General features: G+C 39.5%; 1 protein-coding gene and 1 long non-coding RNA gene across 2 annotated transcripts; one reads left to right on the forward strand and one right to left on the reverse strand.

The window, feature by feature from the left end:
- Positions 1-11,951: 11,951 nt before the first annotated feature.
- LOC122036054 (probable methylenetetrahydrofolate reductase) lies at positions 11,952-18,061 on the forward strand. The gene is made up of 12 exons (XM_042595239.1): positions 11,952-12,242; positions 12,637-12,819; positions 13,133-13,193; positions 13,281-13,363; positions 14,531-14,704; positions 14,868-15,041; positions 15,113-15,213; positions 15,312-15,423; positions 16,406-16,486; positions 16,585-16,762; positions 17,026-17,360; positions 17,795-18,061. The coding sequence occupies exons 1-12, from the start codon at positions 12,021-12,023 to the stop codon at positions 17,876-17,878; spliced, it is 1,788 nt and encodes a 595-aa protein (XP_042451173.1). The 5' UTR covers positions 11,952-12,020; the 3' UTR covers positions 17,879-18,061.
- Positions 18,062-18,623: 562 nt separating this feature from the next.
- LOC122036055 lies at positions 18,624-21,626 on the reverse strand. Its single transcript, XR_006127312.1, has 2 exons — positions 20,996-21,626; positions 18,624-20,232 (listed from the first exon to the last, which is right to left on the reverse strand). It is a non-coding gene; the product is annotated as an uncharacterized LOC122036055 (long non-coding RNA).
- Positions 21,627-23,596: the final 1,970 nt, after the last annotated feature.

Genomic DNA, 23,596 nt, shown 5'->3' on the forward strand with positions numbered 1-23,596 from the left:
GGGCTCTTTCTTATCATGAGTGTGTTAATCTCCCTGTGTTTAAGATATCGAATGTCCATTAATTTAATGAGTTACTGACAACTCATTTAATTAACATATAGCTCCGAGAGTAGTACTACTCAACTTTATCGTCATGTCGGACTAAGTCCACCTGCAGGGTTTAACATGACAATCCTTATGAGCTCTTCTTGGGGACATTCTCAACCTAGATAACTAGGACACAGTTTCCTTCTATAATCAACAACACACACTATAAGTAATATCATTTCCCAACTTATCGGGCCCATTGATTTATCGAGCTAAATCTCATCCTTTGATAAGTCAAAGAAATAAATATTAAATATATGTACTTGTTATTATATTAGGATTAAGAGCACACACTTCCATAATAACTAAGGTTTCATTCTTTTATTAAGTCAGTATAAAAAGAACTTGCCTTAAATGGTCCTACTCAATACACTTAGAGTGTATTAGTGTAATTTATTAGTCAAGATAAACTAATATCTAATTACACTATGACTATTCCAACGGTTTGTTCCTTTCCATCTTAGTCGTGAGCAACTGTTTATAATTTATAAAGAACTGATAACATGATCTTCTGTGTGTGACACCACACATCATGTTATCTATGATATAAATTAATTGAACAATCTACACTTAACTTAAATGTAGATATTTTTGACCAAAAATGATTGTTTATTTCAAAATAAATGTTTACAAAAGCTAGACTTTTAGTATACACTCTAACAAGTTTTGCTCTTGGAAGCTCTCCCTTGACTTGAGTTTCCTCCTTTGTTCTTGGTCAGATTCCTCCCCTTGGACATTGATTCTGATAATGTCCCTTTTGATTATAAGAAAAATACACAATGTGCTTATTTCCCTTTCAGATTATAGGGTCGATCTCTTTTGCCTTCTCTTTCACCTTGGGTGCCAATTTAGTCTTCTCTTTCTTCAACTTAGGACAATTGCTCTTATAGTGTCATTTTTCTCTACACTCAAAATAAATTATATGATCTTTATTTTTAATACATGAATTTGTTATACCTTCATGAGTTGAGCTCGTAGAGGTGACACATTCTTCTTCATTTGATCCAGAGGTAGAGACATCCTCTTGGTCCAATTTCAATGGCCTCTCCCCCTCAATTCTTGAGGTGGATGTTTCTTTAATTTCCTCCTCGGATGTTAAACACCTGTCAACCTCTGAGTCCTCATGCTCTTGATCCAAAGAATCTCCCTCTGTAGAATCATTTTCATTTGGTGTTGAAGTTGGAGCTTCATGAAGCTTAGTTAGCTTGCTCCATAAATCCTTGGCATTTTGAAATGGACCTATCTTGCACAAAATATTATTAGGCAAAATATTAACTAATAATTTAGTTACCTTATCATTTATGCAAGATTTTTGGATTTGTTACTCATTTCATTTGCTCTTTTGGATAAGTTTCCCTTTTGAATCTCTTGAAACTTCAAAATCCTTCATTAGAGCAAACTATTGCTCTATGTATATCATCAAGAAGCTCTCCAATCTTGATTTCCATATGTCAAAGCTTCCCATTTGGAATAATAGAGGTGCCCGAAAGGATCTTGAGGACCCGATAGAGCAAATGGTTAAGTGTGCAAATTGAATTGACTTGATGGATCTTGAGGACCAGATACCAGCCAGAAAGTCCAAATGAGTTAGGAGGGCCAGACTGGAAGAAAGTCTAGATTGATCGGAAGGATTGGGCATCTAGCAAGATGACTCAGTAGGTTAGTGTAGACTAAACATCGAAGCAAGGAAGGATCTAGTGGATCAGAGATTGGATGTCAAATGGTAAGTAAGATAAGTCACTGGAGTGGAGAGAACCAGTGAGGATGAGTTTCAATTGAGACTTAAGCGCTAATCCAACTTAGAGCTAACTCAGAAGTCTAAGTTGAAATCAAACTAAAATCCTAGTCAGGATTTTATTATGCATATATCTGTTTTAACTTTGTTTTGTAGGATAAATACTATATTTGTTCTAACATTGGTTTATAGGTGTTCAGTTGACGAGAAATAGGTTCAGTTGACGAATCTGTAGAAAACACAATTATGTCGACTGATCATTTGGATCAGTCGACAGATCAGAGATATAACCGAGATCATATCAGATCGAAGGAGAAAATGAAACATTAGGTTCTATTGACTGATAAGTATGTTCAGTCGTCAGATCATGAGCGAATCAGAGATGAGATTAGATCAGATCGAAAGAGAAAAGGAAACATAGGGTTCTGTCGATTGATAAGTATGTTCAGTCGACAGATCCTCAAATTTCACCAAGATCAGACTTGATCAACTAGATCAACCAAATCCAGTGAAGAGTAAAGTTTGGGTTCAGTCGACAGATATAGTGTATTAGTCGACGGATCAAGTTGATTTCGTAATCGAGAAGCTAGACGCAAACCCGAGAAGATGCTTTGGGTTCAGTCAAAGAATCATCAAGATCAGTCGACAGAATAGTGATAATTTCTGAAGCTAGTTGAATCAGTGGGATTTGATTGATTGGTGGCTCAGCTATAAAAGAAGCATCGAGGTCAGAGGCTCTGTATTAATTTTGAAAAGAACCAACTCTTTCACTTCGAGCTATCATTGTCTTCGAGCAAGCCTCCACGCCGAGAGCAACACCGACAATGAGCTTCAATTTCTACTATACTTGTCAGTAAACTTTATTTTTATTACATAACTAAGAGAATAGTAAAGTTGTTACTATCTCTTTCATTTTGTATTGTATTTCTCCTTTTGAAGTTTGGGAGAAGATTATAGTAACTTACCCAACAGATACGGTCCAAGAGATTGTGAATCTTAGGGTAGGAGTCGATTGGGGTCCGAACAAAGCAAAAACTCAAATGTGATCTTTCTTTTTGTTTTTCCTTATTTCTATTCCACTGCGTATTTATATTCAGATACATTTGTTTAAAAAGAAAAAAAAAGTTTTTAACCGACGAGATTTACCCCCTTCTTGTTTTCAACGGTCCTACATCTATGACCTCTTTAGTCCTGTATCAATAAAGTTAATGGAGCAAATTGTTTAGAGATATTCTATATCATAAAGTTTGATATTAACTAAAGTTATACTCGTATGCCATATGTTAATCACATATAGCTCAAGTGGGAGATTATTGAATATTATCTTATGGTCTTATTTGTGTTGGTGCAACCTTAGGTCAAGGTTGACCTGGTTGACCCGACTCGAGTTGACGTAACTCGAGTTGTATTTTGATGTTTGACTTGGGAAGATTGTTGATGCAACCTTAGGTCAAGATTGACCTAGTTGAGTTGCATGTTGATGTTTGACACTCGTGAGAGAGTTGTATTCTTGATGTTTGACAAGAATGGGTGTTAGGCGATTGGAAAGTCCTGGTGAGTGAAGCCAGGCAGTCGGGAAATCCTGGTGAGTGAAGCCAGGTGAAAATCCTAGTGAGTGAAGCTAGGTGAAAGTCCTGGTGAGTGAAGCCAGGCAGTGGGAAAGTCCTGGTGAGTAAAGCCAGGAAAGTCCTAACTGGATGTTAGGCGTGTGGAAAGTCCCGTGAGTGAAGCCAGGGAAAGTCCCGTGAGTGAAGCCAAGGAAAGTCCTAACGTTGGTCAGAAGGAAAGTCCCGTGAGTGAAGCCAGGCAGTGGGAAAGTCCCGTGAGTGAAGCCATAGGAGAAAGTCCTAACTGGATGTTAGGCGTGTGGAAATCCAGTGAGGCAGGTGAAAGTCCCGTGAGTGAAGCGCAAGGAAAATCCTGGTAGGATGATCGGACACCTGGTGTTGAAAGTCCAAGTAGGTCAAAGGGATTGACCGGACACTTGGCAGGAGTTTCTAAGTCAGGGAGTGACCCGATGCTAGGGATGAAGTACCAATAGGTCAAGGTTGACCGGATATTGGTTTGAAGTCTTGGGACTTGGTTTGGGCAAAATTGTTCGGATCGGTCACCGCATCGATCCGGATACTGTTTGCTCGATCGGCCGGTGACCGATCGATACCGAAGCTCGTTTGCCATCGATCGGCCCGTGACCGATCGATTAGTTCTCGATCGGCCCGCCGCACCGATCGCACAACGATCGAGGCGCAGAAGTTCGGAGAAGAAGCCCGATCGGCCTACGGACCGATCAGAGGTTCCCTGATCGGCCCGTGGACCGATCAGGGTTCCTGATCGGTCCATGGACCGATCGACCGATCAGAAGTTAGGGAATGGATCGGTCCGTGGACCGATCCATGGAGCCCGATCGGTCCACAGACCGATCAGGCACTAGCCGCTGCGACGCAACGGCCAGATTTCTTCTGTGTTTCTTCGCCTCTTCGCAGTTATTTGCTGAGACAGCCTCTTTCTTCTTCTTCTTCCTCCGGAAGTTCTCTCCTGCAGCTTCGCTTCTTCCGGTGCTCCGAGCTTTGCTGCGAAGCTTCGCGTGAGCTTCCCGGACAGTTTTCTCGACTGGCTTGCTGTTGCATCTGTCCGTGGAGTTGCTACTTCATCCGGGACCTCAGTCGACGAGAAGGCAAGCTTGTTTGTTTTACATTCATTTTGTTCTTGCTATTCTCTTGTACTCTTAGCTTGCTGTTGCAAGTGATTGTGGCGAGGTTTCTCCACCCACAAGGAGTTGATATTAGCCGGTTCTCCGGGGACTCATCCACCGACGGATTGATAGGGCTCGTCCACCTTACGGACACGCCGAGGAGTAGGAGTATCATCTCCGAACCTCGTACATCGCTGTGTTAAGGTTTGATTTTCTTCTCTTTCGTTTCTTTGTTGTATTTTCCGCTGCGCTAACCTAATCGTAGGAAGAAACAAGATCGATTTGGGGCGGCTATTCACACCCCCCCTCTCTAGCCGAGTACGAAGGATCCTAACAAGTGGTATCAGAGCGAGGCCGCTCTTCGACGGATCAACACCCGGGGGAGCACGGGCTAGAGATGGATCTCTATGGAGAAGACATCACCATTCCACCCTTCTACGAATGCGGCGACTTCGCGTATTGGAAGGTAAGGATGAAGTATTTTCTTATGACTAACATAATGAATTGGTTTTGTGTACAAGAAGGATTTACTCCTCCGGTGGATAAGGAAGGAAAACCACTTGAGAAGAAGGAGTGGACAAGAGAACAAATTCACAAATCCGAAATCAACGAAGAGGTAACGAAAATAATTGAATTTTCATTGCCTACTAACATCTTGTGTAAGATAGGTTACAACAATGCCAAGGAATTATGGGATAACTTGGCCAAGTACCATGAAGAGAGCTCCACTTCAAGCCATGAAGAGGAGCCTAGTGAGCCAAGTAGCTCACATCATGAAGGGAGCAAATTGGAAGTTGAGGGTTACTCAACATCTAAAGAAGAAGAGGAAGTGAGTTCTTCTTCAAGATCGGAGCACAAAGAAGAAGCTTTTACCTCCGGGAGGGATGAAGAAGAGAGCATCCATTCATCCTCAACCCTAGGTAACTCAAACACTTTAAGTTCAAGTAAATTGCATATAATGTGTTTTGAGTGTAGGGAATTTGGGCACTACAAGAGTAAGTGTCCAAAGAGGGTTAGAAAGACTCCACCGGCGCCAAAAGTCAAGGAAGCCGGAGTCCTGACACGCAAGAGCAAGGAGCACGTGGTGTGTTTCCAATGCAAGCGAAGGGGACACTATAGGAGCCAATGTCCGAGGGGGAGGCAATCTCACAAGGACAAGAGACCGAGCACATCAATAGGGGGAGCTAAGGCAAACCCTAAGGTAATCTCTAAGGTTCATTATTGCAATTCTAATAAAACTCATGCTAGTAGTTTTGTTGCAATTGTTAATAATGATAAGCATGTTAACTTTAGGAACCAATACATGTGCTTAGGAGCTAAACATGTTAGCCTAGGTAAGGATAACACTAGAAATACCAACCCTAGGATTAACGCTTCTAAAGTTAAGGAAAACCTAGGTAGAAATCCCAAGAAAACTAGACACATGCCTAGGAATATCTCAAGAGAAAATGACAAATTAAAACTTGAGGTATTAGAGAGGGAAAATCAAGTCTTGAGGTCAAGACTTGATAATTTAGAAAAGGCTCTTAAAAACATGGAGAAGTCATCTCTAGGGTTTAAGAGTCAAAAACCCAAGTCCAAGGACAAGAAAGGTTTGGGTCACAAACCTAAGTCCCAAATGGTCAAGCCCACTTATCATAATGTTCCATTCGATTATGGAACAAAACCTAGGGCTAGGAAGACCATTGCCAAGGTCACAAGGGGAGTCACCCCTAAAGTTGATCTTGATGAGACCCAAATGACCAAGGCTTTAAAGCCTAAGAGGGTCATTAGGAGGGTTGCTAGGGAAGTTATCCCTAGTGAATATTTAGTGAACCCAATGAGCTCAAATAGGTATTGGGTTCCTAGGAGCATCTTCTCTACCCCATAAATGGGTTAGAGAGTGTCAACTCCAATAAGAAGGGTAGTTAACCCAACTTTGAGGAAATTGACACTCAAGGAGCATTTTCAAGGTGTTGAGAACCTTTGAAAATGAAGTGGAATTATCATTTACTCCTTTGAAGAGCTAAATGTGCCTAATGGTGGAAATATCATTTTTAATCTTAAGTGGTACAATTTGAGGAAAACCTAGAGAAATACCATAATTGAGATTTTGGTTTCTCTTAGGGATATAAGGGCAATCTAGGATTAGAAGTTAAATTAGCTAAGTGATTAAGTATACTTAGATAGGTAATCTAGGTATTTCATTTGTGCTAACTTACCATGATTGTTTGCCATATGCCATGTCATGACATCATATTTAATTTATTATCATTTGAAATGTCATGATAATGCTTAGGCTAGTTTTTATGTCATGTTTATTTAAGTTTCAAACTTTATGCCATGACATCATGACATTGGCACATGTTTTCATTTATGATACCATTTTATGCCATGTCATCATCTCTTGCATTAATAATCAATGAAATTGATCTAAGGATAAAAACACTTTTTGATATTGAGATCAAATTGGTGTTTAGAAAATGCATGAGAACTTAGCCTAAGTTGACCTTAACCCATATCTCACATCAAATTGACTTGAATGTGGTTTGATACACCTTAGATGTGTGTGAGATATTAGGATCATGAGTTAGGATCAAGGTGCATTGTTCTTGTACCTAGATGACCCTAATTCAAGAAATTGAGGATCATAGGGAAAGCTTGTGTACAAGTCATGTACATCTAGCCCTAAGATTATGGTCCTAAATTCAAATGGTTTTAAAAGCATTTTAAAATTGATTTGAAAAACCTTGATGAAGCTTTCCTAGTGATAGCATTCATCATTGAACATTGTGATACAAAGTTAAGTTAAACTTGAACTATTTCAAAGTTTTTGAACTTTGTATCAAGATTGAAAAATGGAAACTATTTCCATAGACAATTATTTTTCCGTGATAGTATATGGTATGAGGAGTGTATCCTCAAAATTTTACGATTTTTGGAATTTTCTGGAATTTATTAGGAGTTTCTGAATTTCCGGGAAGGGAAATCAGAAATCTCTGATTTCAGAGTGTGGATCGGTCACCGGACCGATCCAGGGAAGTACTGATCGGTCTGGTGACCGATCAGTGACGATCCAGTGCGATAAGTGAAGCGTGGATCGGTCTGGGGACCGATCCAGGGGGATTCTGATCGGTCTGGGGACCGATCAGTGCGTGCCAGTTTCTGATTTTCAGCTGTTGGTCTGAAATTTCAGCTGGAAGTTGGGTTTTGTGGATTTCTAAAGGTTTGGAAATCTCAAAGACATTGTTGGTGCAATGGTCAAGGGGGAGTTGACCTTTAGGGGGAGTTTTACCTAATTGTCAAGAGGAGTTGACTTTTAGGGGGAGTTTGTACTCCTTAAGACTTTTGAGGATTAGTGATATGGGATTATCACTAAATTGATTGTTGAGTTTAGTATCAAGGGGGAAATTAAGAGTTTCAATGAAAGGTATGGGACTTTCATTAGGAAGAAACTCTTGACCTTGATACTCTCCTTTTCTTTTTGATGTGTGTCAAAAAGGGGGAGAATTATTGGAGAACCCAAGTTAGGTTATCGGGTTAACCTAAGCTAGGGGAAGAATGTCAAGGAATGTTCGAGGAAGAACATTGGAATTCTTTTTGATGTGTGTCAAAAAGGGGGAGAATTATTGGAGAACCCAAGTTAGGTTATCGGGTTAACCTAAGGGGAGAATGTCCAGAGAATGTTCAAGGAAAGAACATTGGACATTGGAAGATGATTGAAAACCTAAGTTAGGTTATCGGGTTAACCTAACTTGATTATGGTTTTGTCAAACATCAAAAAGGGGGAGATTGTTGGTGCAACCTTAGGTCAAGGTTGACCTGGTTGACCCGACTCGAGTTGACGTAACTCGAGTTGTATTTTGATGTTTGACTTGGGAAGATTGTTGATGCAACCTTAGGTCAAGATTGACCTAGTTGAGTTGCATGTTGATGTTTGACACTCGTGAGAGAGTTGTATTCTTGATGTTTGACAAGAATGGGTGTTAGGCGATTGGAAAGTCCTGGTGAGTGAAGCCAGGCAGTCGGGAAATCCTGGTGAGTGAAGCCAGGTGAAAATCCTAGTGAGTGAAGCTAGGTGAAAGTCCTGGTGAGTGAAGCCGAGCAAGTTGTAGTTGAGTAAAGCTGGTGGAAAGTCCTAACTGGATGTTAGGCGGTGGAAAGTCCCGTGAGTGAAGCCAGGGGAAAGTCCCGTGAGTGAAGCCAGGGGAAAGTCCTAACTGGATGTTAGGCGGTGGAAAGTCCCGTGAGTGAAGCCCAGAGGGAAAGTCCCGTGAGTGAAGCCAGGAGAAAGTCCTAATCGGGATGTTAGGCAGAATGGAAGGAAGTGAGGCAGGTGAAAGTCCCGTGAGTGAAGCTGGGCAAGGAAAATCCAGATGGATCGAGGATGATCGGACTTCTGGTGTTGAAAGTCCAAGTAGGTCAAAGGGATTGACCGGACACTGGGCGGAGTTCTAGCAGTCAAGGGAGTGACCGGATGCTAGGATGAAGTACCAATAGGTCAAGGTTGACCGGATATTGGTTTGAAGTCTTGGGACTTGGTTTGGGCAAAATTGCTCGGATCGGTCACCGCACCGATCCGTGATACTGTTGCTCGATCGGTCGGTGACCGATCGATACAATGTAAGCTCTGTTCGATCGGTCCGGTGACCGATCGATAGTTCTGATCGGTCCGCCGCATCGATCGACAACCATCGAGGCGCAGAAGTTCGGAGAGAGAAGCCCGATCGGTCTACGGACCGATCAGAGTGCCTATGGATCGATCTGGTCCGTCCCCGATCGGTCCATGGACCGATCGACCGATCAGGGAGGGAATGGATCGGTCTGTGGACCGATCCACATGGAGCCCGATCGGTCCACGCATCGATTCAGTACTAGCCGCTATGACGCAACGCCAGATTTCTTCGTGTTTTCTTCGCCTCTTCGCAGTTATAAAGGAGGGCCGCGAGCCTCTTTCTTCTTCTTCTTCCTCCCGAAGTTCTCTCCCTGAAGCTTCGCTTCTTCCGGTGCTCCGAGCTTTGCTGAGCTCAGCCGCCGAAGCTTCGCGTGAGCTTCCGACGGTTTCCTGCATTGCTGTTGCATCTGTCCGTGGAGTTGCTACTTCATCCGGGACCTCAGTCGACGAGAAGGCAAGCTTGTTTGTTTTACATTCATTTTGTTCTTGCTATTCTCTTGTACTCTTAGCTTGCTGTTGCAAGTGATTGTGGCGAGGTTTCTCCACCCACAAGGAGTTGATATTAGCCGGTTCTCCGGGGACTCATCCACCGACGGATTGATAGGGCTCGTCCACCTTACGGACACGCCGAGGAGTAGGAGTATCATCTCCGAACCTCGTACATCGCTGTGTTAAGGTTTGATTTTCTTCTCTTTCGTTTCTTTGTTGTATTTTCCGCTGCGCTAACCTAATCGTAGGAAGAAACAAGATCGATTTGGGGCGGCTATTCACACCCCCCCTCTCTAGCCGAGTACGTAGGATCCTAACAATTTGTAATTTGCATATGTGAATACGATCCGAACTTGTTAAAGTAATTTAATTTAAGTTATTGAGTTTCAAATTATTGGACGTGAGTTTAATGTGTACAATCATTTAGCCCGACATGTTATCATCTATGAATTGATAACGAAGTTATTGTCTATATAAGGGGAGACCCCTAAGGGTTGAGTATCATCTTGACATAAACCCTCGTCCCCCATTGACGAAGGTTGCGGCGCCGTCAACCCTAAGCTCCTCGGAAGATCCCTTCGTTTTGCGTTCACTTCTTCTTCTTCTATAGAGATTCTTGGACGTCAGACAAGAAAAGGAATAATGACTCTTCAATCAGATTTCTTGTTTTATTTTATTATGTCATGCTTTCATTGAAACAATTGTAGCAAAGGTGATCATCTTATAGTTGACTACCAAGTGACTAAAAGATAAGAGGAATTTTTTTCCCGAGAGTAAGCGTCTATCAGGAATTGACTCCTTATTCCATTGTAGTAAAGTTGTCACACTCTATCTAACTGGGCACACCCGTGAAGACTGCTTTCATTAAAAATCCATATATATTAAAAATCCATATATTAAAAATCCATTTATATAACTGGGCACACCCGTTGTCACACTATATCTAACTGGGCACACCCGTGGGCACACCAAGTTGTCATGCTCATGTTGTATTTTCTATGTAAATTCTTATTTGGTACCTAAAATCCATATAGCCTAGGATTTATTACATCTTTCATATGTATCTTTCACTAGTTTTACCAACATAAAAAAATTGAATTCGTCCCTGTTGAACAACCCAAAGTTGGATCTTTTAACTAAACCAAATCAACCAGCTCAACCGACAAAACTCCTCGCGGCGATCGGTCACATGGTCATAAGGAGGAGCATATTGTATTACTAGCCAGTACTATTTGGTTGGGTCCGTGTGCTTAGGAAGAGTAACAGATTTCTTTGTCTTTGTTGGCCACAGACTGTGGCTCTCATATGTTGAAGATAAAGCTTGAAGCATGCCAAATATTTGTGGAGAATTCTTGTTAATGCTGCAAAAGGTTGGAATCGTCAACCCAGCGGCCCCCTCAACCCGGCCCCACAAGTATGAGAGGGAGTAAATCACGGTGAATACGGGCCCAGCTATGATATGGTGGTCTCAAGTGTTTAGCACGGACAGATATTGATGTTATCGCATTTGCTGTCGCAGACCCTCGACCTCTCGACTCATGCTGCAAGAATCCATGTCATAACCAGTTGATTCCACCTATGGGGGCTGGAGAATTCTTGTTAATGGTATTAGTGTTAGGTGAGTGAGACAGATACTGGAAATTTTGTGGCCAATGAATATCAATATTGTCATACCAAGAATATAATTGATATTGATTTTAGATTTTGTCAGTATTTCGCCAGTATTCTATGCCAGATCACGTGTGTCAATGCGTGACAACTAAATTAGGTGAGCTGGAAAAGAAATCATATTACAATTAAAGTGAGATAATTTAATGTTGTTTATGTATTGTCATTGTAATTATTATAATTTAATTATAATAGCATTTTAATTTACAAGTTGAGGACCATCCCAATTCTCAACCAAAAAAAAAAATATATGGAATCGTCACATCAACATCCCCCTAGAGTCGGTCTCACAGATATGGAGGGAGGTAAATGCAGGTATACAGGTGGAAAGTGCATGGCGGAGACGTTAACCCCAGGCAGTGACACCCTGGGGATCGACCCCTGGACTTTTCAGCCACAGAATCATGCACTCCTCATCTGTGCTACACCCCGGGGACAGCATCCCAATTCTCAACGGGAGTAGGTGTGGTGACCGGTGACTCTTTCTTTCTTTTCTTCTCTTGAGTTGAGTTTAGACCGAATCAATCCATCCGCCGAAGTAAACGCCGGGGGGTGGTTGGTTTTGGGTTGGTGAGCGATTGAGACCCGAAGCGAAAATTTCGATTCGTGCGTCACTGCGTTGTGTGTATAAAATAAAGGAGGGTCGTGGCCAAGCGACGACGAGATCCGGGGAGGAGAGTGGAGGAGGAGCGACGATGAAGGTGGTTGACAAGGTACGTTCGGCGGCGGAGGGAGATGGTCGGACGGTGTTCTCCTTCGAGTTCTTCCCCCCGAAGACGGAGGAAGGCGTGGAGAACCTCTTCGAGCGCATGGATCGCATGGTCGCCCACAACCCCTCTTTCTGCGACATCACCTGGGGCGCCGGCGGTTCCACCGCCGATGTCACCCTAGACATCGCCAATAGGATGCAGAACATGGTACTCCATTGCCCTCTCCTCTTTCCTTGCCGTGTCGGTGGATCTTCTTGATTGGATCCTCGTGGATCTAGTTCCTTTGTAGCTCAATATCGAGGTCGTTTCGCTAGTAGCTCTTTTGTCTCACACATGGTCTAATTTTATCGTCACATTACATCTACTTTTCCCTTTTTGAACCGTGATGGCTTGCAGTCCTGGATTTTGAATTTCCCGTTTTAATGATTAACTTCGTGGGATTTCATATTTCTCGTGGTGAATTTATTCTAAGGAAGAACGTTTTCGTGAATTTACTTATACAAAATTTATGTCCCAATAGTTCCAAATTCATAAGCTCGAAGGCATATTTTGAGACCACAATTCTGCTTGCTGTTCGTCAGTTCCTGACTTCCTTTTGCAGGCCTGCGTGGAAACTATGATGCACTTAACATGCACGAATATGCCTGTGGAGAAGATCAACCATGCTCTGAATACCATCAAGGCCAATGGCATTCAAAATGTCCTGGCACTCAGGGGGGATCCTCCTCATGGTCAAGATAAGTTTGTTCAAGTGGCTGGTGGATTTGCATGCGCCCTTGATCTGGTATACTTCTTTCGTACATTTTAAAGTCGTTTGGCTTCATTTATGGGGATTTTAATAGCCTCGTGAGTGGCCTTTGTTGAGAATCCTCTTTATCTTTTATCTTCACTGATTGAACACTGAACATCAAGATATACTAATTTTGTAAATTGTCCTTTTGAAATATACATAAGTAAATATGTGGGCTATGGTCTCCATGACCAATGAAAGTAATAGTCTTGTTTCTTTAGCGATTGAGTATTTGTACTTGAAAGTTTATCTTATTTTAGACATTTTTTTATTGTGTTAATGGATGTATTTTGCAATTGGCTTGCAGGTGCAGCATATTCGAGCTAAGTATGGAGATTATTTTGGTATCACTGTTGCTGGGTATCCAGGTCAATTTAGAACAATCTCAATCCAAATGCTATTTAGTTATTCATATTGACCATGAATGTTATTCCTAAATACATTTTCCATTTTAGAGGCTCATCCTGATATGATACAAGGAGATGAAGGTGCTCTATTGGAAGCCTATAACAGTGATCTTGCTTATTTGAAGAGAAAGGTTCCTCGTCATTCTTATCTAGAACATGATTAATTCTACAACTTGATTGTGACTAATTAAGTAATGCCACGACAAGAATTTTTGATATGTTTTTTAGTTTTGCATCAATATATGTGCTCAATCTTGAGGGATTTTCTATGGTGATCTATATTCTTCCATTTAATTGATAGATTAGTCATTCATGTAATACTCCAACGATATTTATTATAAGATTTTCAACACACAATCTTTCACCATTGCATGGGATGACTCATTAAAATAATATTATGTTCGACCTATTTTCCTTAAATGTCGTCTAGATAGAATAACATTTTCCACAAGAGATATTGATGCATATATCATTAAAAATATATATACAAATTGGACTGTCAAAATGGAAAAGAACTTCTAGGATCTTATAGAATTGTGGTGTCTTTTTTAGGCTATACTTAAGAGTTAGTGATTATGGGTTAAAAATGTCAAGAAGTTAGGAAAGAAACACGTACAAGAAAGTGTAGCAAATGCTAATTCCAATGGGCGAGGTTAGTACTAGTAGAAAAGATTAACAAATACCACGATCATGATTAAGTATAGTTCCAAACTGCCAGTGATGAGAAAATTAGTTAAAATGGTATCCAACATGGTCAAAAATAACCAAAAAATTATATTTGGTCAAGTTGTATCAATTAGACATGAAGGTATGAGAGGCAAAGGGACAAAAACAAAAACTTTATTTAACGAGATATTTGGATGTGATTAGCAATACAACCTTAAATAGAGATCACTATTGTGGTAATCACCAAATGTAGCCAATCCCCAAAACCTGACTCATGACACTTTGTAATGGTTGTAATCAATTGGATAACTCAATCCATCACTAGAAAAATATTTTAAAAGCTGCATCTCAGTGTGCTTTTTCTAGTATATCACAATTTATCATGGAAGAAATTGTCTACGCCTCTAACAATTCCAGCAAATTCATCTTTGTTATTTATTTTCAATTTGCTTACCATATGACTTATTTCTGTTATCAATGGTGGATTTTATGATACGCCAGTTTTAAAATGCTTGTTTGTGTGAAAGAAAATATTGTCACTGGATTAGACTCCATATGTTGACCATTGGTTAAACTAAAGTATGTTACTAGTATCCTTTCTCTAATTTACATTTCCTCTCATTGTTACACAGGTGGATGCTGGTGCAGACCTTGTTATCACTCAGCTATTTTATGATACAGATACATTTCTGAAGTTTGTTGATGACTGTCGTCAAATTGGGATAACCTGTCCAATTGTACCTGGTATCATGCCAATCAACAACTATAAGGGCTTCTTACGAATGACTGGGTTTTGCAAAACTAAAGTGAGTTTGCTGGTTATTTAACTCTCTTGTGATTACTCTTTGTGACTGAATTTTGGAAATATAATATATATACACAATTATATCTGTCATAATGTTATGCTTTTTTAGAGCGTGCAATTTTTATGATTTGTACTCAATGATCTGAGAAAGTTATATTATGTAGATACCCCCTGAGATTACAGCTGCATTGGATCCTATTAAAGACAATGAAGAAGCTGTCAGGGCATATGGTATCCATTTAGGGACCGAAATGTGCAAGAAGATTTTAGATCATGGAATCAAAACATTGCATCTCTACACTCTAAACATGGAGAAGTCTGCTTTGGCCATATTGATGGTTGTCATTTTCTTTAAAACCATGTTTGTTGATGTTTCATTTGATGTTTGACTAATAATGCATATATTCAGAATCTTGGTTTAATAGAAGAGTCTAAGATTTCGAGATCGTTACCTTGGAGACGTCCAACAAATATTTTCCGATCCAAGGAAGATGTTAGGCCTATTTTCTGGTATGTTTTTGTCATGATACTTGCAAATTAAAAATTTTGTAGTGTGGATTTAGATGTTCCTTAGATTATCAGATCCTAAACTTTGATAAACTAAACAGGGCCAACCGTCCAAAAAGTTACATTTCAAGGACTGTTGGATGGGATCAATATCCACATGGGAGATGGGGTGATTCTAAAAACCCATCATATGGAGCTTTAACTGATTATCAGGTGATTGCATTGTCTTATGTTCCTATCTCTAGCTTCCTAAGTGACATTCTCGTGTTTTCAACTTAGGGTTTTATTCTTATTGATGTTGTGACAATGTTGTTTGATTTATTAACATACAAGATGCAAATAACACTGACATTCTGATAATGAATGGATATTTGTTAATCAGATAATTCTTATACAATATAATATTTCTGATTTCCTATTTTCCTATTTCCAGTTTTATGTAATATGGTAACCATCTCCACTGTCTCTTTTCCCCTTTTCTTTACCTTTCTTGGTTCCAATATGGGATAACACCCAGTTTTTCTATCCAACTGAACCAATTTTCGACCATTCAGTGTTCAACCGGTTGAGATGTCCAGTCTGCTCCGGAATTTAAAAACATTGTTTCTGAGCCTTTTCCAAGTTTCTATACTCACTAATCATGAACTACCATCGTCCTATTGTTCCATTTCGGACAAAAAAAATTAATTCAGTTGCCTTGGTTTCTGATTAACATAATCTGAAAATTGGTTGTTAACATGATTTTGGATTCCTGTTAGGCTTCTTTTATTTCTCAACCTTGGAATATTTTTCCCCATTTTGCTGTTTATCATAAAACATATTTGTTCCAATTAGCCATCTATCTTTAAAGGGCACAACATTCATTTGCCACTTCCAACTAAATTTATCTTTCTTAAATTAACATATATAATTATTACTAAAGTTGCTGGAATCATGAAATTTATGTTTTCTTCATGGCCATCTATTTGCATTTTAATTATCTCCTGTTGGTGATAATAAATTGCAAAGAGAATTGATGAGTTGCTAATAACTTACTTAAAACACCCTTTTGCTAAGCTTTGATATTTGCCAAATTAAATGGCTTAATGTGGTCCCTCCTTAATGTATGATTAGGAAAATGTTTAATGATTCTATCAAAATATTTCTTCTACTAAACCAATTTTATAATATTAACATACTGTGATTCCATCAATAGTTTATGCGTCCACGTGCACGAGGCAAGAAACTTCATGAGGAATGGGCAACACCATTGAAATCTGTGGATGATGTCAATGAGGTGGTTTTCTGTTTCTTTAGTATGCAATAGATGAATATTGGAAAGCTTCCTCGAACTGATTTGATAAATGTAGTAACATTTTATGATTCACATGCCAGAGATTTATGAAATTCTGTCAAGGCAAACTTAGAAGCAGCCCGTGGTCAGAATTAGATGGGCTTCAACCAGAGACAAAGATAATTGACGAGCAACTATCACAGGTTAACTTGAGAGGCTTTCTTACCATAAACAGCCAGCCTGCTATCAATGGAGAGAAATCTGATTCTCCTGCAGTTGGTGAGTTAAAGGACGTCATTTTTCTGTTCATGTTAAATGTGATTGGGTGACTAATTGATTGCTGATCCCTAAAGCTTAAGTTGTGATGAATGAGTTCAATATATTCTTTTATGTTTAGATACATTTCTTATCTGCATTTTACAAGAGACTCATTCCCAACCCAGTTGATCAATTTGCGTAACTAATTAATTCCATGTCTGAGGAATTTGCACACTTGTCTCGTCAGTTTTAATTGCTCAACTTGCTGTTGTTTTATTCCGTAGGATGGGGTGGACCCGGAGGATATGTTTACCAGAAAGCCTACCTAGAATTCTTTTGTTCCAAAGACAAATTAATCGCCATCACTGAGAAGTGCAAGGCCTTGCCATCCATCACCTACGTCGCTGTGAGCAAAGAAGGCGAGTGTATCTCCAATTGCACTCTAAATGCAGTCAATGCTGTCACTTGGGGGGTTTTCCCTGGAAAAGAGATTATCCAGCCAACTGTAGTCGATCCTGCTAGCTTCATGATTTGGAAGGATGAAGCTTTTGAGATTTGGACGAGAGGATGGGCCTGTTTGTTCCCAGAGGATGATCCATCGAGGGAGGTACTAACACAGGTAACCTCGTGATCTTGGTGGATTGAAGTTTTCTTTTTCTTAATCCATTTTTCTGATAGTGTCAAATAAATTATAGTTAATTAGGATATTATTTAGTCTGGAGAACTATAAAAATTTAAAATAATTGAGTATAAATACGTATCAAGTTAATTATGATTTTCTTTGTCAATTACTTTGAATCTAACAACAATTTTTTAGAAGAGGCAATATTCAGTTTTTTTTCCTTAACATAAAGAATGTATCCATGCATTATATTGTGCCATTATGATCAGTTTACCCTAGGATGTGTAGTGAATCTCTTCTATAACATTATTCCGAAATTATAAGCTTTTTCTTAACTTTTAGGTATTTGTTAATTATGCCACAATAGGGCTTTCTTTGATATCATGTTCAATTTCTTTGCATCATATTTATCATTACATCTGAATTTGCAGGTGCAAAAAAGTTACTTCTTGGTCAGCCTCGTCGATAATGATTACGTCCATGGCGACCTCTTTGCTGCTTTCAAGGACCTATGAAATGATTCAGTTCTTCGCTTTTTACTTATAATATTTCATCAGAGATGAAGTTGCAGAATTCTCCGATGCATTGCGGTGTTTTAAAAAAACTCATCTCTTGTACTAGTCTGCCTCATTGATGCTGCTCTATTTTTCTGTATGGCAACTCCTGCAATTTAATAAATTTTTCATCAACTTGAAACATGCCCATTTAACTGAAAATTCTTATATGTTGCTGAACGACCTTCTGAAAACGATACATTCTAATTAGAATTAGCGACATGCCTATTCCATGTTCTTAACACCGGCTATTGGCAGCCTAATGCAATATCTAAAATAATGAAAAAGCAAAACACAGAGTCCCTCTGGGGAAGAAAATTTGACTAAAATTGATAGATTAAAAAAAAAAACTCTAGTGTTGCACTAAGCTATTTGCCATAGAAAATTTCCTCTGGCTTTTTTCCTCTTCAGATGAATTGATATGGTTGTCCCTCCCAAGCATTGGGGATTCATTTTCCTTCATGGCTGTTTTCAGCAAGATTTTACGAGTGGAACAAGAAGCATGAATCTTAGCACCAGCAATTGAAGACCTAAACCAACCTTAAACCTGTGACCCATGTGGCCAATCTAAAAATAGTAAGAAAAACTACAATCACCCATCAACAATGACGATTAATGTATTTCATTTGACAATATTCCAAGTCCAGGACCCTCTTATTTGAAAGTACAATCTAACTTGGAGAAGAGGATCCAAACAAACAGTCCATGAAGGGTATCCGACAATCAACTGCAATATCTGTAACTACAAACAAATGCAAGTATACAATAAAATACAGGGGTTCGCTCATGGCCTATTACTAGGAAACCACCTTCCCCAGGCAAAGTGATGAAAGACATCCCAAATATGGAAATTTCTTCATCAGATAAAAGAGAGAGAGAGAGAAGGCAGGCAGGCATCAGGTAGACTTCCCTTTCTTTAATACGTTCCCTACGTTCAACAGCTAGTTACATGCAGTCAGGTGAAGGGCAAGGGACCACCCTACCCTTTGCAAACGCCCTCCGTTACTGCCAAACACAACACTGCCCTTCATTGCTTACTTGCACTTCAATCTCACTGCCAAGTCTTCCTGGTCTCGAGGAACTTTTCTTATATGTGCAAGATGACAAACAGACATAAAAAAACTAAAACTAATTAAAAAAAAACATAAAGAAAGGCAATGAATGAATGAATGAGAGAGAGAGAGTGTCCAATATGATACATCACATAAATGCTCATCCAACTATAAGGAGCAATCAAGGCATTAAACATCAAATTACCCAATTATAAAAGAACCACTTGGTGCATGCTTCACTAATGACAAATCATTTAAATGATAATGGATCTGCGTCACAGTGTATTTTAATATGACTGCTGATGCACGAGCATGTAGAGTTAATAATTTAAAGTTTTTTTTTCATTTTTCTTTGTTTTTTTTCAGATCTGGAGTTCACTACATGCGGTAGTGGAGTCGGTTTAATAATTCCTCAGGTGCAGGTTTTACTTGTTTCCAGGAAACTTTACGGTTAATTAAATCTACAAGCTCCCCATGCAAACTCACCAAGGGAAGATATGCAAGTTCCAAGGTGAGCGCGAAGGTGATTCAAATGCTAAAAATAGGGCACTTGAAGTGTAACTGCAATTAATAATAAAGAAAATGAAACACAAGTTCCAATCAAGAATCATTAGTGATGTCATATTCAATCTGTAATTTAACAAAAAAATAATCAGAACTGTTTCCGTTGAATGACAAGCCAAATCAAAACATCAATTTAAATTTAGTTTAATTCAGTCTGAAACTGTAGATTCAAATATATAACCTACCATAAGAGCCTAAAAAACAAATACAAACTTGTCTCCATAATTCCATAAATATATAAACCACCATAAGAGCCTTAATGACAGTTTAATCTGATTTTAATGATCTGTAAAACTATGAAACCAAACCTGATAATTTTATTAAACTAAACGAGTAAATTACTAAGCTATATTTTGATTCAATTTTGTATCTCTCTCTCGGATTATAAATGTTCACACTTCAGGCTAGAAATATAACATTAATTAGTGTATATGCTTAAAAGATGAGAAAGAGGGAGCTCCCTTCAGTCCAAGCAAGGAAAAGATTGAGTGAGAATAGTCTCCCGCTTCATTCAATCATTCACATAGTAGCTGCAATCCGAAGCTCTTCTTCCTTTTCTTCTTCTTCTTCAGAATTAAATCAGAACTGTTGCTTATCATCCACTGAGTGTTTGAATGAATGAGTCGGCAGCTGATTCAAACTCCATAACCATCCATGAGTGGACTGAAGGAAGCTCTCTCATGCGTAACCATTCAATAACTTTTGCCAACACAGAAGGAGCCATTTGAGTGAGTTTAGTTGGATTGGGACATCATAAACTACCAACATTCTTTGTATTAGATTGCACAAAAGCAGAATGATGTTCCTCATGCCAAATTATAACTAAAAATCACTAAAATTTGGATCTGTAATAACTATCCTTTAAGAGAAGAGTGACAAAGCTAGCAAAATAAGAGACATAATCAACTTTTTACAAAAAATAAAAATAAAAATAATAGTGTCTGCCAACATTCCAAGGATAAAGCAAGCTATAAACAAGCTCATATATCCTTCCTATTGCATTATTATGCCAATCTAGAAAGATATATCATATTCAAGGCGAGATCGTTCCTGTAAGTATTTCTGAAACTTAATTTAATTTCAACTTATTAGTAAAATTTCAGAGGAAGATGGCATAGAACACGTCGCTAACAAATCACAAGAAACTACTGTTTTATATATATGTTTACAGTCAAAAGTATATATGACAAAGCACAACGTCTCGAGAATCAAATATTAATATTAAGTCCCTCTTTTCTATGTTTAATGCAAATATGACAATCTTTATAAGCGTTTAAAGTGTGTGTATTGCTTTTTAGAAGGCACAAGAAGTTTGTTAAGGAAACATTATATTTAACTGAGTCTAAGTTAAGAAATCACTACAAAGGTAAATGCAATTAATGATTAGTAACTGAAAAATAGTAAATTTATTCTGGAAATTAGAGGAGGAAAAAGAATAAATGGCAAACAAAATATTGATCACCTGTTAAGACTAGTGTTTATAGAGACCACTGCCCAAAATCTGAAGAATTAAACACAAGTAGACGATCTCACAGGGTTTGTATTGCAGAAGTTCTTCAGTTCCCAGTCTCCACCACTGAAACCCTAGCTCATGCTCTTCACAAACTGCACGACATCAAGGCAAGGAGAAATGGAAAAGTAATCACATAATAAGAAACTATGAAGTAACAAGCTGCAAACGTGAATACACCATCACTTGCAAGGCCAAAAAAGAAAAAAGACCCATTAAAACGCATAAAAATCATCAGCAAGATTATCAAAGATGGAGGAGATGAAAGAAATCAGAGGCGAGCCGAGAAGACAAGCAAAACAAACTCAGAGGAGGTGTGATTAACATGGAGAGATATGTTTGTTTTTTTTTTGTTTGGCTGCAGAAGGATGGAGGAGAGAAGGCGGAGGGGTCTCAAAAGGCTAAATTAAAAACTAGAGGAGGAAGAGAGAGCTAGGTGTACATATAAATTAACAGATGGGAGTGAAAGAAAAAAAAGAAGTGAAAGCGACGCAAGGGCAGGTGATGGGAAGTAAAGTTGAGCAGATGAGGAAGAAACTGATCAGGCATGGGTGGATTGAGGGACAGGGAGATCTAAGGAGGAGGAGGTAGTGTCCAAAAGTTTCAAGAGGAAGGCATTGCAATTTGCATTGATGACAGGGGCCGGCAGAGGGCCAGAGGGTGGTGCGTGTACTGCCACTTTGACTGGACTTTTACTGGTTCCTTGTTCCTTGTATTGGATTGGATCATAACATGTATGCGGATGGTGAACTGCTAGTTAATAATGGATCGATGAATAGATACATGGACGGTGGCATGGTCACTGTTTAACTTTACTCCTCCCGTGCCATTTCGCCATGGATAGGCTGGCCCTTCGTATTTGGCAGCGGCAGGGTCTTATTGTGGCACCTTGGGAAGGATGGAAAGGGAGATCCTTTCAGATGTGTTCAACCATGAGAAAGTGATTGTGACAGACTTGGGGCCGGCTGGCAGTAAAGGGAGATGCAGTTCAGCCGGTGGGACTGAACCATCAATGGATGGATGGATGGAACGTACATGGGCCATGGACTAGTCTTAATTGGGCCGATGGCAATCATCCTATAAAACCCGTATTATTAGATTTTGTCTGTTGGGATTTCGGAATAATGTAAAAACAATAAAATCCATAAAAAAAAACTGACGCCGATTTCATGCGTAACCAGTTGCTGCCGTGACGGCATCACGAACACGCGCTTCCTTTTGGTGCATGTATAGGGATCAGAGAAAGCAATCATTTACCGACACGTAGCGAAAACGGACCAAGGAGATCTGGGGTGCGATCCAGCCAAGATCTCGGGGCCCGCCGCCTTTTAAACGATATGGCATGACACGTGGCGACAACAACGCGTCACGTCCCCGTGGGAGATCCGGCTGGCAGCGTCGTTCTGGGTTAGGAGAGGAGTTGCGGTTCTCCGGTCCGGTCCGGACCGGCTAGGACCGGTGGTCCCACTCTGCTTCTTCCATTGCTTGGTGTCATACCAAGTTGTGTGTGGTTCGGTTTGAATTACTCTAGCAAGATAGCTGCTTCTAAAAGCAGCAACTCTGGGGTTAGGAAGATTGTTGGTGGTGTCATGGGTGGCTTGCCCGGCCGCTGTATTTCTCTTTGGCCTACTTCTTCACTGCTTAATCCGGGTTAGAAAGAATAGGGTAGCACAAATTGAGCAGCATGTAGTATGCAGGTGTATCACTGCAAACTTGCAAGGGTCGGAAACACACAAGTTCTTGTGGCTTTAGTAACTATAACACAGATGGTTCTTGGGAACGAGCTAGTTGCTTAAGTGCAATTGTAAAAAGGAGCCCCTTCATGGTTGGAACACTAGGAACAATTTTAAGCCTTTCTTCCAAGTTTTGCATATGTACAGAACTAGCAGACAGGCATTGCTTTGTTCCTTGTTCTCTTGCATTAGTTCAGTTAACATTTTTACGATTTGGGTTAAACTCAATTGTTTAGTGTGTACAGCCATTCTTTCTACAGTCGTTTGTGTTCGAATTGATTGAGTCAGACATTTGTTGAGGTTTTCAGATAGCATCTCTTGCAAGTTGGAGATGTTTCTGTCGTATATTTGTTGGATAGCTTTCTTTGAGGAATCTTGTTAATAAGGCTGAGATATCAGCATTTGGTAGTGCATGCCTCCATTTACACCGTCTTGTGCTTTCTATTACTGAATAAATCAATTCTCAGCAAAAGGTCTGGATCTGAGTTGTTCTTGATGTTGATATGCTGCTTGTTTAATCCAATGATGATAGTAGTGTTCAGGAATCATTGTTCCATCTGTTTTTTAACTCTTTTTTTATACTGATTCTATGTTATCTTCTATATATCTTGAGAATTCAGCCATTGCTTTACTTAATAGCTGAGATTCTTCCAGTTCAATCAAATTTTATTCATTCAAATTCAACCAAAAAAACAATGAAGAATTTTTCTGGGAGAGTGAAGTTTATTTGGAAATGTTCCTAATATTCTAGCAGATAAAGAGCAACTAGGTGACAATCTGACACATCTGTCTGATATGAGATATTCCATCAAATAGAAAT

The sequence above is a fragment of the Zingiber officinale genome, unplaced genomic scaffold (genome assembly GCF_018446385.1).
Source record: "Zingiber officinale cultivar Zhangliang unplaced genomic scaffold, Zo_v1.1 ctg132, whole genome shotgun sequence".
Classification (NCBI taxonomy): Eukaryota; Viridiplantae; Streptophyta; class Magnoliopsida; order Zingiberales; family Zingiberaceae; genus Zingiber; species Zingiber officinale.

Bases quoted from the DNA above. Each gene is read 5' to 3' on its own strand.
- LOC122036054 (XM_042595239.1), top strand. From the start codon at position 12,021: ATGAAGGTGGTTGACAAGGTACGTTCGGCGGCGGAGGGAGATGGTCGG. The intron at 12,820-13,132 runs GTATACTTCTTT...ATTGGCTTGCAG, and splicing joins TTGCATGCGCCCTTGATCTG to GTGCAGCATATTCGAGCTAA. The intron at 15,214-15,311 runs GTATGTTTTTGT...TAAACTAAACAG, and splicing joins GATGTTAGGCCTATTTTCTG to GGCCAACCGTCCAAAAAGTT.